The sequence below is a fragment of the Pongo abelii genome, chromosome 2, assembly GCF_028885655.2.
Source record: "Pongo abelii isolate AG06213 chromosome 2, NHGRI_mPonAbe1-v2.0_pri, whole genome shotgun sequence".
NCBI lineage: Eukaryota > Metazoa > Chordata > Mammalia > Primates > Hominidae > Pongo > Pongo abelii.
In genome coordinates, this window is record NC_085928.1 from 25,548,903 (window position 1) to 25,564,736 (window position 15,834).

The window sequence follows — 15,834 nt, forward strand, 5'->3', positions numbered from 1 at the left end:
GCCCACTGTAAATATCCAAATGAAAACCTACCTCCTATTTATTCATATAATTGGCATTTCCCTCATGTGCATGATATGCCAGATACTGCAGAAAACTGCAGTAAGGACATAGCTCCTGACCTCTTCAATACAATCTTTTCAAACTCTGCCCAACCTACTCTTCCTCCTAATAGTCTCCATCTCAGCTAAGAACAGCGTCAATCCACTCAGCATTCAAACCAGAAACCTTGGAGCTATACAGTATGTTATCTCTTTTAATTCTCATATTCAATACATTCTCCAAATCCTGTCTTTTCTATGTTCTGAATACTCCTTATCTATCTTACTACTTCCAAAACACTAAGTTAGTCTTCATCACCTATGGCTTTAATTTGCAATAACCCCTTAACTGGCTATTGAGCTTCCTGTCTTTTCCACTGCCATCCAGCTACCATAACAGTCCTTCATTTTACTCTCCTATTTATAATCCTTCAAGTATCCCTTATCCCTCAGACTGGCCTAGAGACTAAGGTCCCAGCTCCTTACCATGGAATATGAAGTCCTTAACAATCTGAGACTTACCAACCTCTCTCCAGCCAACCACTCCTTCTCTTTCTTCTGAGTCTTTAAACTTTTCTTCTTTTTTTTTTTTGAGGCAGTTTTGCTCTGTTGCCCAGGCTGGAGTGCAGTGGCATGATCTCAGCTCACTGCAATCTCTGCCTCCCGGGTTCATTCTCCTGCTTCAGTCTCCCTCGTAGCTAATTTTTGTATTTCTAGTAAAGATGGGGTTTCACCATGTTGGCCAGCCTGGTCCGAAATTCCTGACCTCAATTGATCTGCCCGCCTTGGCCTCCCAAAGTGCTGGGATTACAGCATGAGCCACCGTGCCTGGCTACGAGTCCTTAAACTTTTTGCTTGGTAATTTCAAACTACATGTTCTCACAACATATCCTGCCTTTTTATGCCTCTGTTCCCTTTTACAGGCTGTTGCCTCTGTTTTGAATACCCTTGTTCACCTTGACTTCTAGTGGATCAACTGTCTCCTAATCAGAGAAGTGTTCTCTGATCCATTTGAACTCCACATCATCCCCTACCAAACAATATACAACTTTATACTCTAGACAATCTCTGCATCTTCAGGATATATCAATTATTGCAGTTATTATAACGGATTTTCATGATGTGTTTACATTTATGCCTCTCCTAATAAACTAAGTCTTGAGGACAAGGTCTGTATCTCATGCACTTTGAACCTGCTGCTAATACTTAGCCTAGTGCCTGGCAGATAAATGTTAACTGCAGTAGAGACTTAGGTACACATCTGACTCTCCAAGCAGTAGACCATTAAAGGTCATGTCATGATTTTATGTATCCTCAATTGTGGGGAAAAGAGAGATCAGATTGTTACTGTGTCTCTGTAGGAAGAAGCAGACACAGGAGACTCCATTTTGTTCTGTAATCTGTAACTTTACCCCCAACCCTGTGCTCCCTGAAACATGTGCTGTGTCAACTCAGGGCTAAATGGATTAGGGGCTGTGCAAGATGTGCTTTGTTAAACAAATGCTTGAAGGCAGCATGCTCGTTAAGAGTCATCACCACTCCCTAATCTCAAGTACCCAGGGACACAAAACACTGCGGAAGGCCGCAGGGACCTCTGCCTAGGAAAGCCAGGTATTGTCCAAGGTTTCTCCCCATGTGATAGTCTGAAATATGGCCTCGTGGGAAGGGAAAGATCTGACCGTCCCCCCAGTCCAACACCCATAAAGGGTCTGTGCTGAGGAGGATTGGTAAAAGAGGAAGGAACGCCTCTGCAGTTGAGACAAAAGGAAGGCATCTGTCTCCTGCTCGTCCCTGGGCAATAGAATGTCTCGGTGTAAAACCCGATTGTATATTCCATCTACTGAGATAGGGGAAAACCGCCTTAGGGCTGGAGGTGGGACATGCCAGCAGCAATACTGCTCTTTAAGGCATTGAGATGTTTATGTGTACACATATCTAAAGCATAGCACTTAATTCTTTACCTTGTTTATGATGCAGACACCTTTGTTCACGTGTTTACCTGCTGACCCTCTCTCCACTATTATCCTATGATCCTGCCACATCCCGCTCTCTGAGAAACACCCAATAATGATCAATAAAGACTAAGGGAACTCAGAGGCCGGCAGGGATCCTCCGTATGCTGAACGCCGGTCCCCTGGGCCCCCTTTTTTCTTTCTCTATACTTTGTCTGTGTCTCTTTCTTTTCCAAGTCTCTCGTTCCACCTAATGAGAAACACCCACAGGTGTGGAGGGGCAACCCACCCCTTCACTCAATAACTAGTAAGAAGTACTCAATACAGTTTTGTGGAATTAAAGTGTTTGCTTAAATCCTTACATAAAAAAATAGATTTCTTAAATACATACTTATCAAAGCTTATAATTTATACTGTTGATACAATATGACTGCACAATATAATGCTGACACTTTACCATTGATACAATAATTACAATAGTAAGTACCTCACAAATGCCAAGTGACCAAACAAATACATCCTTCTACTTCAAAATAAGGCACAATTACACATTTTGCTATAGGTCCAGAAACACCTGTTGATTGAAGTAACAGTAAAATGTTATGACTGGTTCTTCACCAAAGGGTTTGATTTTTGTATTTGACTGACTCACATTTCATCCAGTATCAAATATTTTTTCTTGTTGAGGAATGCAAGGTTAAATAATCAAATTTAAATATGCTTTATCACTCACATGAAGCAAAAGGCATTATTGTCTCCATGTTATATATAAGAAAACCAAAGACGAGAGAGATGTGTGATTAGATGGAAGTGCTCCATACATATACCAAGTCTTAACTTACCTTCATTGGCAGAATACTTCACTAGTAAGATGCGACTTGAGCTTAAAGCAATGAATATGGCACCTAGCAGGAATGTATACATTGTTGACAAGGAGCATATTACAGGATGACTACAGCACTGTTTTTCCATTCCACTGTTTTTTAATTGCCTTAAAGAGAAAAACACTTTCATGAGCAACCTTGTTGGCAGACCCTAAACGCAAATACCATTGATTGTGAGGACAGAAAAGGAATTTTAAAAAAATGTTTGGCTATGACTATATTAGCACCAAGAAAGTTGAGGCATACAGAAGAAACTATGAGAAAAGGAAAGTGAAAATCTGATAAGAGGGAGTACTCTAGAGACAGAAAAGGTAAAACCAGATTAGACCTGCTGACAAAGGTAGCAGGTGAGCAAATGACACTTTGCAACAGCAGAAAAGAATTCTTCAAAGCAATTTTAGCTTTTATTTTTAAATTTTATTTATGTATTTTGAGACGGAGTCTCGCTCTGTCACCCAGGCTGGAATGCAACGGCGCGGTCTTGGCTCACTGCAACCTCCACCTACCGGACTCAAGCGATTCTCCTGCGTCAGCCTCCCGAATAGCTGGGACTACAAACGCCCACCACCACGCCCGTCTAATTTTTGTATTTTTAGTAGAGACGGGGGTTTCACTATGTTGGCCAGGCTGGTCTCGAACTCCTGACTTCGCGATCCGCCCGACTCTGCCTCCCAAAGTGATGGGATTACAGGCGTGAGTCACCGCGCCCGGCCTCGCTTTTACTCTTATTAGTAAATAATTTTGCTGTAAGATAAGACTTTCAGAATTGTATTTTCCTCCTCTTTTCCCTCGGAGGAAAAAGCTTATTAGGACAGACTTCATTACAATAACAACCAAAATGGAAATATCTGAAACACTGCTGTAAAGTTTTACTGAACTAGTGTTTGAAATGGAGGAGATCGTAGAAATCAATGAGTCTAAGGCCCTCTTTTGATAGGCTGAGGACACTAAACCCCAGGTTGGGTAAGTAACATGCCCAAAGCTTCCCAGCATACCGTAGGAATAGCGCATAGAGCCTGCGGGGAGTGGGCAGAAATGCCAATACTGACAGCCCGATTGGGCGCACGCCTACAGGACGCCTCCCCGACAGGAGGCGGCCAGATTTCCCTTCACAGTCCGGGAATACCCTTCTAGTCACACATGCGCAGTAGGGCTCTTCACTTGCGCACCCTCCCCTCAGACGCAGGCGCAATTCCTTGCCCGCGGGGTGCGGTTACCTCCCTCAGAAGAGCTTCTAGTGGAAGAACGCACATCCTAGAGCTGAGACAGTAACTGTCTGGCCCCGTAGTAGCAGCAGTAGCCTTTAGGGTCCATACGTGGAGAAGCTACAGTAGGTATAGGCGAAAGAGCCCCTCCCTCTAAGCCGCCTATTGCAGAACAAAAACCACGATTACGTCCGGATTGGGAAAAAAGCGGACCCGACACCCATTGCGCAGGCGCGTTCAGTGTTACGCTTCCGGAAGGAGGGGAGAAGCGACTTATCCCGCCCCAGCCCGGCCCCTTTCTCACGTCACGTGCCGGGAGAGTCCACTGTCACGTGAGGCCCCGGTGGCGGCGCAGCTACGGCAAGTGAGTGAGAAGGAAGGGAAGCAGGAAGGGGCGCCAGTGAAGCAAAGCGAGGAAAGACAGCTCCCGAGAGGGCGAGGGGTGCGTGTGCGTCCGCTTCTCACCTCAGGTCTCCCTTCGGCCCCGCTGCCCTCCCTCGCGGTTGGGTGACAGCTGGGTCCGGTCCGTCGCGGGCTGCCTGGGGCGCGAGGATCGCGCACCCCGTCTTCGCGCGCGGTGCTTGCCGCCCCGCCCCCTCGTCCAGCCCGTCCCGTCGCGTCGCGTCCCGTCCCCTCGGGTGCCGCCAGCCGGGTGCTGGTGCGAGTCGGTGGCAGCGAGGACATTTTCTGACTCCCCGGCCCCTGACCCGGCTGCACTTTACATCCCGTCGTGGGGCCGGCCGCTACTCCGGCCCCAGGATGCAGAATGTGATTAATACTGTGAAGGGAAAGGCACTGGAAGTGGCTGAGTACCTGACCCCGGTCCTCAAGGTAAGCCAGGCCGGGGTTGCCAGGGGCTGTCAGGCACATGCTCGACTCTTCAGGCACCAGGCGCCGCAGGAGTCCCCGCTTTCTCCGGCGGGGCAAGGTGTAGGAAGGCGGTAGGGCTCGGGACACAGGGAAACGTGCAGCCCCCACCCGTAGTCTTAACCGGCTGTTCGTTAGGGCTTTCTGACTCCTCAGGGGTAAACTTGGAGCGACGCTCTTTGCGTGTTCCTGCCTTCATCCGTCATAACTCTGCGCGGTCGGGTACGTCGGGTTGGAAGGGTGTTCGGCAGCTGAGTAGATTGAAGAACGTTAAATCCAAACACTGGAAGTCTTTTAGCCTTTTTAAGCAAGGATTTTGCTTCTCTTTAAAAAATGAATTTAGTGTTTGACATAGAGGTCAAAAGAGACCTGAGGTGAGGTCACTTTTCCTGTAAGTTTCATAGAAAGTCCGCTGTAGTGGGGAAGTTGTGACTGGGATCCCAACTCGTTTAGATTTCAGAGGAACTAGGTGAAATTGGCAACATTATCTCATTCAGTAACCTTGAACCCATCTAACGAGCAAAACCTTTTTCCCAAGCTTTTCAGATAGCCGTAGCTGGTTATTAGTGATAACGAGGCACGGTTTGACCCTCCTGGCTGTATAATTTTTAAAAATATATTGGCATTTTTTAAGTACAGCATTTTTTAAGTAAAAAATTGTGACACATTAGCTGTTACAGTAGTGATTGATTTTTTTTTTTCAAAGGTAAATTTCTACAACTGCCTTCACGTTTTTCTTTTATAACTCTTTTGGAGTGTTTTGTTGTAACTTCATTTTTGCTTTCTGAAAAGTGAGCAAGAATAGTAAATTAATGGGAAGTTCTTGCTTAGTTTTTGTTTTTTTTTTCTAGTTGTTCTTAAGCTTTCAGTTAGAATGTACCAATCTCAGTGTGGGGGTGAAATACCCTAATATGCTAAAAATAGTGGAGAGTTTTGCTTTGCTCCCTTTCCATGACAAAGGGAAGTACTAGGTCTATACTTTTTAAAATACGTTTTGTAAAACTCCTTTTAAAAGAATAACTTATTGGCCAAGTAAGAAACCAGCGATTATAAATGAGAATTTCAACTGTTGCTTTCCTTACATTTGTTTACTGTGAAAGTCATTTTAAGATTATTCAGTCAAACTAAGATTGGAAAATAATTTTCACATTTGAATCAAATGTTTTTACATATTATGTTAACTTTTCAGAATATATCTACCTAGGTATACAGTATTTTAATAATACACCATTGTTACAACTTTTTAGTTTCTGGGAGAGAGGAGCAAGAGACTGCCCAAATTAAATATAAAATGTATGATGTCGAATTATGTTTTCAGGAGTCCATCGTAGTTGCTTACCAAACTGAAAAGGAACTGTTGGCATGTCAGTATGTGTGGTATATGTCTTTAGTAAAAATGAAAGAATGAATGACCATCTTCTTGATACTCCTGTGCAAACTGTTGTTTACAGAGAGAATCCTTACAGTTTCCTGCTAGGGAGGGCAAGGAGAAAAAACAAAATCCTCAGGAAATAAGTAATAGCCTTCTCCTAGCAAGTAAAAATTAAGAAAAATCATGTTTTGTTTGGAGCATGTACGTGCAGTAAACACTGAAGTTCTTACAATCATCTCTAAGGTTCTGCTTAATTGGTAGAGGCCCCAATCTCATCTGCTCCATCCCCTGACTGCTCTTGCTTAAGTTAACCTGATCTCTTTATTATTCCGTTAAGCACACTCTTGGTTCGGGGCTTTGCATGTGCTATTCCCTCTGTCTGAAACGCGCTTTGCACTTAACAGCCTTATGGCATATTCCTTTCCTTAAGGTTTTTAAGTCATTATTCAGTGAAGTCTTTGTTCTCTTACCATTCTATTTTAAATAGCCATCTCTCCCCAGCCACCCACAGATTCCTCTCAGCTTCATTTTTCTTTATGGTATGTTATTCATTACCATTTGGCTTTTCTTCCTCAACTGGAGTTGAAACTCCTTATGAGGGTAAGAATAAATTTGTATTTATGTTATTCACCCCTAAATATCCCCACTGCCTCAAATAGTGTCTGGCACATAGTAAACATTTGTTGAATGAATAATGTTTATAAATGAGTGTTTTCATTTTTGTAGACTCTACCAGAAAATCTTACATATAACTTAAAGTTTAGAAAAATTTAGAGAATAGTGTGTCAGTATCTTGGTGGAGATGAGAATTAGGGGAAAATGCTAAATAATTTCTAGATTTGGTTTCTAACATTCAGTTTAAATAAGACTGGCTGAATTGTAAGATGTCTAAACATCTTTAAAACATTTTTGCTGTGCTGTAAAATAAAGATATTTGTTCATTTCACAGAATCACTGTAAGGCTTTATTTTTATTTAAATCTTAGAATGTTTGTACATAGAGCTTGGCTGGGCGCGGTGCCTCACGCCTGTAATCCCAGCACTTTGGGAGGCTGAGGCAGGCAGATCACCTGAGGTTGGGAGTTCGAGACCAGCCTGACCAACATGGAGAAACCCCGTCTCTACTAACAATGCAAAAATTAGCCGGGCGTGGTGGCGCATGCCTGTAATCCCAGCTACTCGGGAGACTGAGGCAGGAGAATCGCTTGAACCTGGGAGGTGGAGGTTGCCATGAGCCGAGATGGCACCATTGCACTCCAGCCTGGGCAACAGGAGCGAAACTCCATCTTAAAAAAAAAAAAAAAAAAATGTTTCTACATAGAGATTTACTCTATTATAGCACTGATCGGATAGTATTATAATTATTTTCATGTCTGTTTCCTACATTAGACTTGTATATTCCTGTGATCATTACCAGTGAGTGAAACAGATAGATAGATGTAGATAGATACCAGTGAGGTAGGTAGATAGGTAGATTAGATAGATTATAGATTAGATAGATAGACTAATTTTTTTGTATGTGCTCTATTGCCTAGAAGGACACCAGGCAAATAATTGCCCCCAAAATATATTTAATTGATAGTGAAACATGATAAAATATTGTTTTTCTTTCTGCTTTTTTTAGGAATCAAAGTTTAAGGAAACAGGTGTAATTACCCCAGAAGAGGTGAGTGCTGAAGATATACTGAAGCCTTTTTATTTTACAATAATAACAAACTAGGTGGCTTTTCTGCTTCATAAGAAAACATCTTGAACTTTAATTTTGATTTGAGTAAAATTAGGTTTTATGACTGTGATTTATGGGAATTTCTACTTCCCATAGAAGAAAAGATGTAACTTCCCCGTCAATTTGCCACTTCTCATATTTCTCTGTAATTCCTCTTTATTGAGAAATGAGGGTGAAAGAAGGGATCAAAACGAGTCCTATGTCACTTATCCTTGACTTGTATTGGTGTTATATTGAGCTGTGCAGTAAGCTTTGTAGTGTCTGTGGTGTCCTGGTTCTGTTTACATCAAATGTGAGTTTTCATGTTTTTCATTGGAAAACTTTGCTTACTACTTAGATATTGTTTTCTCTTAAGAGTTCTATTTTGTTGTCCCTGGAGAAGTAAATATTGGGCTAAAAACCTTTTCAGGCTTCAATTTTATGAATAATTATGGTTTTATCAGACTTACGTTGTTCTTAATAAAAGACAATTTAAGCTTGAATTTTTTTTTCTGCCAATGAAAACACCTCTTTTTGGCAATAGAACTTTATTCACTGTTTTGAAACAAACATTTTAATCCTTATTGTGTGATAAGGCTTGCTGTTGTTAAGGTCCAAGGTGTGGAGCTAGAGAATTAACTGATCTTTCAATTTTCAGTTGTGATGGAATTTGTCTAGTTACAAATCTTTGTGGGTTTTTTTTTTTTTTTTTTGAGACGGAGTCTCCCTCTGTCGCCAGGCTGGAGCGCGGTAGCACGATCTTGGCTCACTGCAGCCTCTGCCTCCCGGGTTCAAGCAATTCTCCTGCCTCAGCCTCCCGAGTAGCTGGGAATACAGGTGAGGGCCACCATGCCCAGCTAAGTTTTGTACTTTTAGTAGAGACGGGGTTTCACCATGTTGGCCAGAATGGTCCCGATCTCTTGACCTCGTGATCCGCCTGCCTCGGGATTACAGGCGTGAGCCACTGCGCCCGGCCCCTTGTGAGTTTTAAGAATGGTTTGTGTGCTGGGCGCGGTGGCTCACGCCTGTAATCCCAACACTTTAGGAGGCCCAGGCAGGCGGATCACGAGGATAACAGGGCGAAACCCCGTCTCTACTAAAAATACAAAAAATTAGCCGGGCGTGATGGTGGGCGCCTGTAGTCTCAGCTAGTCAGGAGGCTAAGGAAGGAGAATGGCGTGAACCCGGGAGGCGGAGCTTGCAGTGAGCCGAGATGGCGCCGCTGCACTCCATCCAGCCTGGGCGATAGAAAGAGACTCCGTCTGAAAAAACAACAACAAAAAAAAGTAGTTTGCGTAACTAATCTTTTACCTAAAATTGTCTTTTATTTTTGGTGAAGACACATGGTAGTATGGAAATAACCTAGGAGACCTGCCTTCTAGACCTATTTCTGTAATTTCTCCTAATGAGGAAATCAGTTAAACTAAACTATCCCTGCCGCGGCTTCATGTTTCCTCATCTATGAAATAACGGTTGTGGGCTAGACATTCTGTAAAGATCCTGTTCTGCCTTAGGTTTTATTACCTCAAATGCCAAGTAAAACTAAGTTTTGATTTTAAGGATATCATTAACATTCTTGCCAAACAGAGGTGTAATTTGAACATGGCTCTTTATCTGAAATCAAGAGTGGAGATGAAAGTATGCTGTTCTTGCACTCTTTGGTTTTATTTCCTCTGTGAAGATGACTAATTGTTGAATAGATAGTTGCAGTTAGAGATGCAAAGTCTGTGGTCATTGGATAGAATTAAGCAGTTTCAAAACAGGAATTCGTCCTAGAATAAATAACTGTTACACTTAATTAAAACATCAATCAATTTATGAATTTTCCTCTCTAAAAAAAATCCAAGGCCAAATTAGCCCAGCTGGGTGTCTAGCACATAATGCAGGATTGGGATAGAGCACAATTACAGGATTGAGTTAGAGTAGAATGAGCCTGGGGGAGGAAATGGGAAGGCATCATTTGCTTTGTGTAAATATTATATACTGAGTTGATTTGTTCGTTTGTTTCCTCTTGCTGTTTCTGAGTTTCTGCCAGACATCAGCTATCTTTTTGTTTTCGTTCAGAGGTGTGGCAGTATTGTGCTTAAAAAGAGAGGCAGCTAGTATCTGATACTGTATTGTCAAAAAAAAAAAGGAAAAGCTAATGTTGGATGTATGTATGACTTAAGTAGAATACTATTAATTGAGGTTAGCTTGAGGAATGGAATTGCTCACCAAGATGTAAATATTGATTCTTGTTGGAGTTAGTCAGTATTATATACTGATAATAAAGATCACAAGAGAACATTTTTAGTCTCTAAGAGAAAGCTATTGCAATCAATATTGATCATTTAGAAATTTGAATCTTGTATCATTTGAACACATGAAGCAAGTTATGATGGCCATTGCTAATGAGGGCAGATGTACACATGTATTCATTATCAGTGCAAGTCTGTGGTTTTTTTGTTTTCTTTTTTGTTTTTTGTTCTTTTTTGTTTTTGTTTTTTGTTTTTTGTTTTTCATTTTTCTTGCCTCCTAGTGTTCTTCTTTTTAAATAGAAGCTGCTATAGAGACTATGAGATAAAATGTTAGTCTTGTTACCTCAAGGCAATACTATGAAAGAATTTTTTATTTTTAATTATTTTGCTTTCATTTAGTTAAATTATTACTTTTAATGGTAATAAATGAGTTCCTGATAACCACAGAGCTAAATGTAGCATCTGGTTGCAATGACCTCGAAGTGCTCAAAATTTGGGGAAGAGACTATTGTTTTTATTTTGGTTTTTGTCTTAGGCTGTTTAATAAGATTATTTGAAGTAAAAGAACAGAAACGTAAAGTTTCTGTCAGGAATCCAGTTGCTATATCTTGTTAATGTTTCATCTTAAAAGAGGTTATTCTTAGAATTCTTATTTGATTAGAATTATATGCTCAAATTAAACTAGAGTATTTTATGTAGACATACTTTCTCAGAAAGATATTAGAGATTAAATATTTTGTAATTTTTTGCTGTGTAATAAACCCATGAACAATACAAGATTTTAAGCTAGAGGTGTTGCGAAACAGAAGTAATTTAGCAAGTATACGTGTGTCACGCGCGTCCGTGTGTAGAGCCCACCAAACAGGCTTTGTGTGAGCAACAAGGCTGTTTATTTCACCTGGGCGCAGGCAGGCTGAGTCCAAAAAGAGCAAAGGGTGGTGAGATTATCATTAGTTCTTATAGATTTTGGGATAGGCAGTGGAGTTAGGAGCAATGTTTTGCGGGCATGGGGTGGATGGCACCAAATACATTCTTAAGGGTGGGGAGAATTACAAAGAACTTTCTTAAGGGTGAGGGAGGTTACAAAGAACCATCTTAAGGGTAGGGGAGATTACAAAGTACATTGATCAGTTAGGGTGGGACAGAAACATCACAATGGTGCAATGTCATCAATTAAGGCTATTTTCACTTCTTTTTGTGGATCTTCAGTTGCTTCAGGCCATCTAGATGTATACATGCAGGTCACAGGGTATATGATGGCTTAGCTTGGGCTCAGAGGTCTGATAATGCCCATCCTGCTTGAGTTGGGACACTGCAGTTATGCTTAACGGACTTAAATTTTCTGCCCTCAGAAATAAGTAGGATTTCTGTTCGCCAGTAAGATCAGCTCATGTTCGTGTAAACTGATAATTCTCAAATGGTTAAAGTTTATCTCCCTGAATCTGGTTTTTATTTCTGAAGAAAAACAAAAACTTGTACAATATTCAGCCCGCTTAGGAAGTCTAAGGTTTGTTAGACAATTCAATTTGTTAATTTTGTAGGTGTTTTCAGAGTGAGACCAAAAAGCTTCTAACTTTTTCCCATTGTTTTGGCGCTGCATTTCTCTTTTAGAAGTGCAAAAAAGCTTTCAAAATTACTTAAATTTTTAAAAATAATAAAAGAGGAAGAGGAAGAAGTATGCCCTGTGATATAATAAAGTAGACTTACATTATAGACTTTTATCTATTTAGTAATTTTTTTCAGATTTTTATTGTATTTTCAGTCATTGGCAAGAATGTGTCTACATGTTTGTATCCTTAAAATGGATTTTGACAATTTAAATCTGGTAGCCTTATCTTTATCAGTTTCATGATACTGCTTTTGGCATTACTTAATCCAATTATAAAAACTGAATTTTTAAAAAACAGCACTTGATGTTTTTTCTTCCAAGATTAATTTGACTTTTTTTATGGACATTAGAAAACATTGCAGTTTAGTCATAATCAAAAATAAATCTTGAGGCTGGCAGAGCAGCTTTGGTGCTGTTTATATTTTTATTGCTTACTGGATTTCAGTGTTACCTAGTGCCATCAGTTTGGTATTTTGCCACCTTGCACATTAAGTAATGTTTGATTTTTCTTTTTCCTTTTTTTCATATTACTTCTAAATCCTGAATAGTTTGTGGCAGCTGGAGATCACCTAGTCCACCACTGTCCAACATGGCAATGGTAAGTAATACTGAGTAAAGAATAGAAAATTAGTAAAATGCATGGCTTCAGAATTATAGCAATTTGCAAAATAGGTTAATGGATGAAAATTAGAATGACCAGTTTAACTTTCCCCCCAGCAGATTTTTCTGTTAAACAATGCCCCCAGTGATACTCAAAATAAAGGAAGAACAAGTGGGTGTTATACCTATGTTATTTTGCTATGTTAGCACAATATGATGGACTTACTTGAGAAAAATGCATTTACTTCCTTTACTATTATTTCTTTTCTTTATAGTATCTAAGTCTGACCTGGTTCTTTGAATAATAAATAGTTTAATAAAATTTGATCAGGTTTTTGGCGGGGTGCGGTGGCTCAAGCCTGTAATCCCAGCACTTTGGGAGGCTGAGGCGGGCAGATCACGAGGTCAGGAGATGGCGACCATCCTGGCTAACATGGTGAAACCCATCTCTAAAAATACAAAAAATTAGCTGGGCATGGTGGCGGGCGTCTGTAGTCCCAGCTACTTGGGAGGCTGAGGCAGGAGACTGGCGTGAACCTGGGAGGCGGAGCTTGCAGTGAGCCAGAGATTGTGCCACTGCACTCCAGCCTGGGCGACAGTGTGAGGCTCCCGTCTCAAAAAAAAAAAAAAAATTGAACAGGTTTTTTTTTTTTTTTTTCAAATTAACAAAATTTATTGAACATGTTCGTGGCATTAATAAATGCAGAGATTTTGCAGTTTTATGTTCTTTAAAATATAAGACATAAACATTTTCTGTTAGGTTCAAAAGTATGCTCCATCTTTAGGAAACTAGCTAAAGCTAAAAGAAAGGTTTATGATACCAATTAAGGCCTTCACTATAAATCTGCTTTTAAGAGGCTTTACTTTTTTTCAATAGCTTTTATTTTAATTACTAAAGTACTTTAAGCAATTTAGCAGTTTTCACAATCTATATTTTAAAATATTCTGAATAATAACAACGTTTTATTACTTCCAAGTACTCATGATAAAGACTCCCTGTTGGTAGCTGAAAAAATGATCCCAATATTGGCAGAACTTTTATTTAAACTAGAATTGTTTGGAATTATCACCTTGTTTGTATATAGGTGCTTCAACTTAATGTATCTTTTTTCTTAAAAATTTTTTTTCAATTGTAGTTGAAAGGTATAGTTTTGACTGGGGGTAGGAATTCTATAATAAGTTTCCAATTGATAATATTTTTCTTAATATCTAAAGAGCTTGAAACTCTCTTTCATCTGTGGCCTGTTATTCTCCTGCATTTTAATACTTACCGTGTAGCTGAAACAGTTGTCACTGCTTTTTTCAATTACTCTTTATTCTGTAGGGCATTATTTATGTACCAAAAGACTAAAGTTTCATGTTTGTTTTTATGTATTTTTCTCTCCTACATGTGTTTTTTTGTTCTATATTTAAAATTAAGTTCATGTCATAGAAGCTCTCTGATTTAATAAAGGTGGTTTTTTTTTTTTCTGTATTCCAGATTTTCTGTTAAAACTATATTTAGCTAGGTTCTGGTCTATAATTTATATGTATTTCAAGTCAAATAGGGAAATGAGGTTTACAGTAGTATTCATTTTGTGAAAATAACTGATTCAGGATTTTTTTCAATATGATAAGCATTTTCTTCATTGATATTGCTTTGTTCTACCAGCTTAATTAAGTAGTTTAGGTATTTGATTTATAGCATTGTTGTAGGGGCTTGTATATATGGACAGGATCTTTTTAGCAGGTACTAGTAGTTTTATTCCATTTTATGAATTAGAGTGATTTAAATACTTTTATTGTAACTTAGAACTCAATTATACCCCACTTCAGTGTCCACACTTTTGGCTAAATTGCTGGGCCAAAGGAAAAATTCATTTTAAATCAGCACTAGAGACAGGTTATTTCCATGCTTATGCCTTCACGTGCACAAGTGCTATCATGACCTTATTTTAACTCTTCCCTCAGAACTTCGGGTGTTGCCATGACATTGTTGAATTTGACACTTGGGACTAGTCAAAAGAAGTCTAGAAGGCTGTCAAATAATAATTAGGGCATTTCCTGACTTTACCTTGCACCCAGATCTATGGTTTGAACTTTAGACTGAAGCTTGAAAAGGCAGTAGAACTCCAAATTTATGCTCATATGTGTGAAAGACACCACATACCACTCCACCTCTCACCGTTTTCAGATGACCCACAAATTCTTAAGAAGAGGTGCCAGAGCAGCTCAGAAATGTAGATAGTTGGCTCTGGACCCACAGAGGGAGCAGTGTTTAAGAGTAGGAGCCCTGAAGTCACTTGGCGTTGATCCTTGCTTTCCCACCTAGTTTTGTGATCATAAGCAACTTGATCTGTTTAATCTTTAGTTTACTTAACTATAAAATGGGATATTTATATTTTCTACTGTTCAGAGTTATGAAGACTAATTGAAAATAACATGTTGGAGACTTAAATTCTATACTTAATGAGCACTCAATAAAAGGGTTTTTTGTTTTCAAGAATTATTAATATTGTCATTTTATGATTCAAAGCATCTTTTGTCTCTTAATTCTGATTTTAATCCAGTGATAGGAACAGGGATTTTGCCAGCCACCTACATTGTTACATAATGTCATGCAGCTTTTTTTTCTGCCTTTTCTTGTTCTCAAGATGAGCAGCAGTACTTTAGGATTAAAAATGTGAGAGATTATACAGTGGGCTACAGCTCACTGAGGAGCAGCATATTTTATTGTTGTTTAGAGGCAAACATAATAGTTGCTTAATAGTTCTATATTAGTCTACCTTTTTCGTCTAATATTTAATCCAAATTCTCTTGGGTCTATCTGCATCTCTTAGTATATTTCACTTAGATTATTGTTGCGCTTTTTTCCATGCCCTGACATATATTACTTAATGGAGTCCTTCCCAAATCAATTTTAAACCAATTTGCTAAGAAGTATAGATTATATCATTTTGAGATTTATATGCAATAGTTTCTGCTCTATATTTGCCTATTAAAATATATTTTGTATTTTGGTGCTTTTCACTGTTTTTAAAGGGCTACAGGGGAAGAATTGAAAGTGAAGGCATACCTACCAACAGGCAAACAATTTTTGGTAACCAAAAATGGTAAGAATTATGTTGCATATATTAATAAATTTTGCACAGAGGTATATTAAAATGAAGCTCTCGGTTTTTCTATTGCTTGAAAATTTTTTCCTTAGTTTTATCTCCTCTTTCTGTTATTTCTTTTTGCCAAAAACATATAGTTGTCAAGATACGAAGGAAGAGGGCCCTAAGGAAAGTTAGACTTCTAAGTGGATTTTTTTGAAGTTGGCTTCATCATAATCTTTCTAGGTATTTGATTTTAATCTTCTTTAGACTGAAATTTTGTATGGAAAA

The 15,834-nt window shown here is 39.3% G+C and overlaps 2 protein-coding genes across 13 annotated transcripts in view; one reads left to right on the forward strand and one right to left on the reverse strand.

Moving 5' to 3' along the window:
- SLC35A5 (solute carrier family 35 member A5) overlaps nucleotides 1-4,624 on the reverse strand; it is a 48,032-nt gene extending 43,408 nt beyond the window's left edge. For 8 of the 12 annotated variants that reach the window (XR_008523211.2, XR_010139102.1, XR_008523213.2 and 5 more), the window contains exons 1-2: nucleotides 4,093-4,226; nucleotides 2,834-2,982 (exon numbers count right to left, since the gene is read on the reverse strand). Coding sequence is in view for 7 of the 12 variants with exons in the window: in XM_054550423.2 (XP_054406398.1) it covers nucleotides 2,834-2,963 (130 nt within the window). In the remaining 5 variants the exon portion in view is untranslated. 12 annotated transcript variants of the gene reach the window in all.
- Nucleotides 4,560-15,834, forward strand: part of ATG3 (autophagy related 3) — a 28,744-nt gene continuing 17,469 nt past the window's right edge. The window contains exons 1-4 of the mRNA XM_002813288.6: nucleotides 4,560-4,911; nucleotides 7,943-7,984; nucleotides 12,418-12,467; nucleotides 15,491-15,561. Of these exons, the coding sequence (XP_002813334.4) occupies nucleotides 4,840-4,911; nucleotides 7,943-7,984; nucleotides 12,418-12,467; nucleotides 15,491-15,561 (235 nt within the window). The 5' untranslated portion in view covers nucleotides 4,560-4,839. The remainder of the gene's footprint in view (nucleotides 4,912-7,942; nucleotides 7,985-12,417; nucleotides 12,468-15,490; nucleotides 15,562-15,834) is intronic.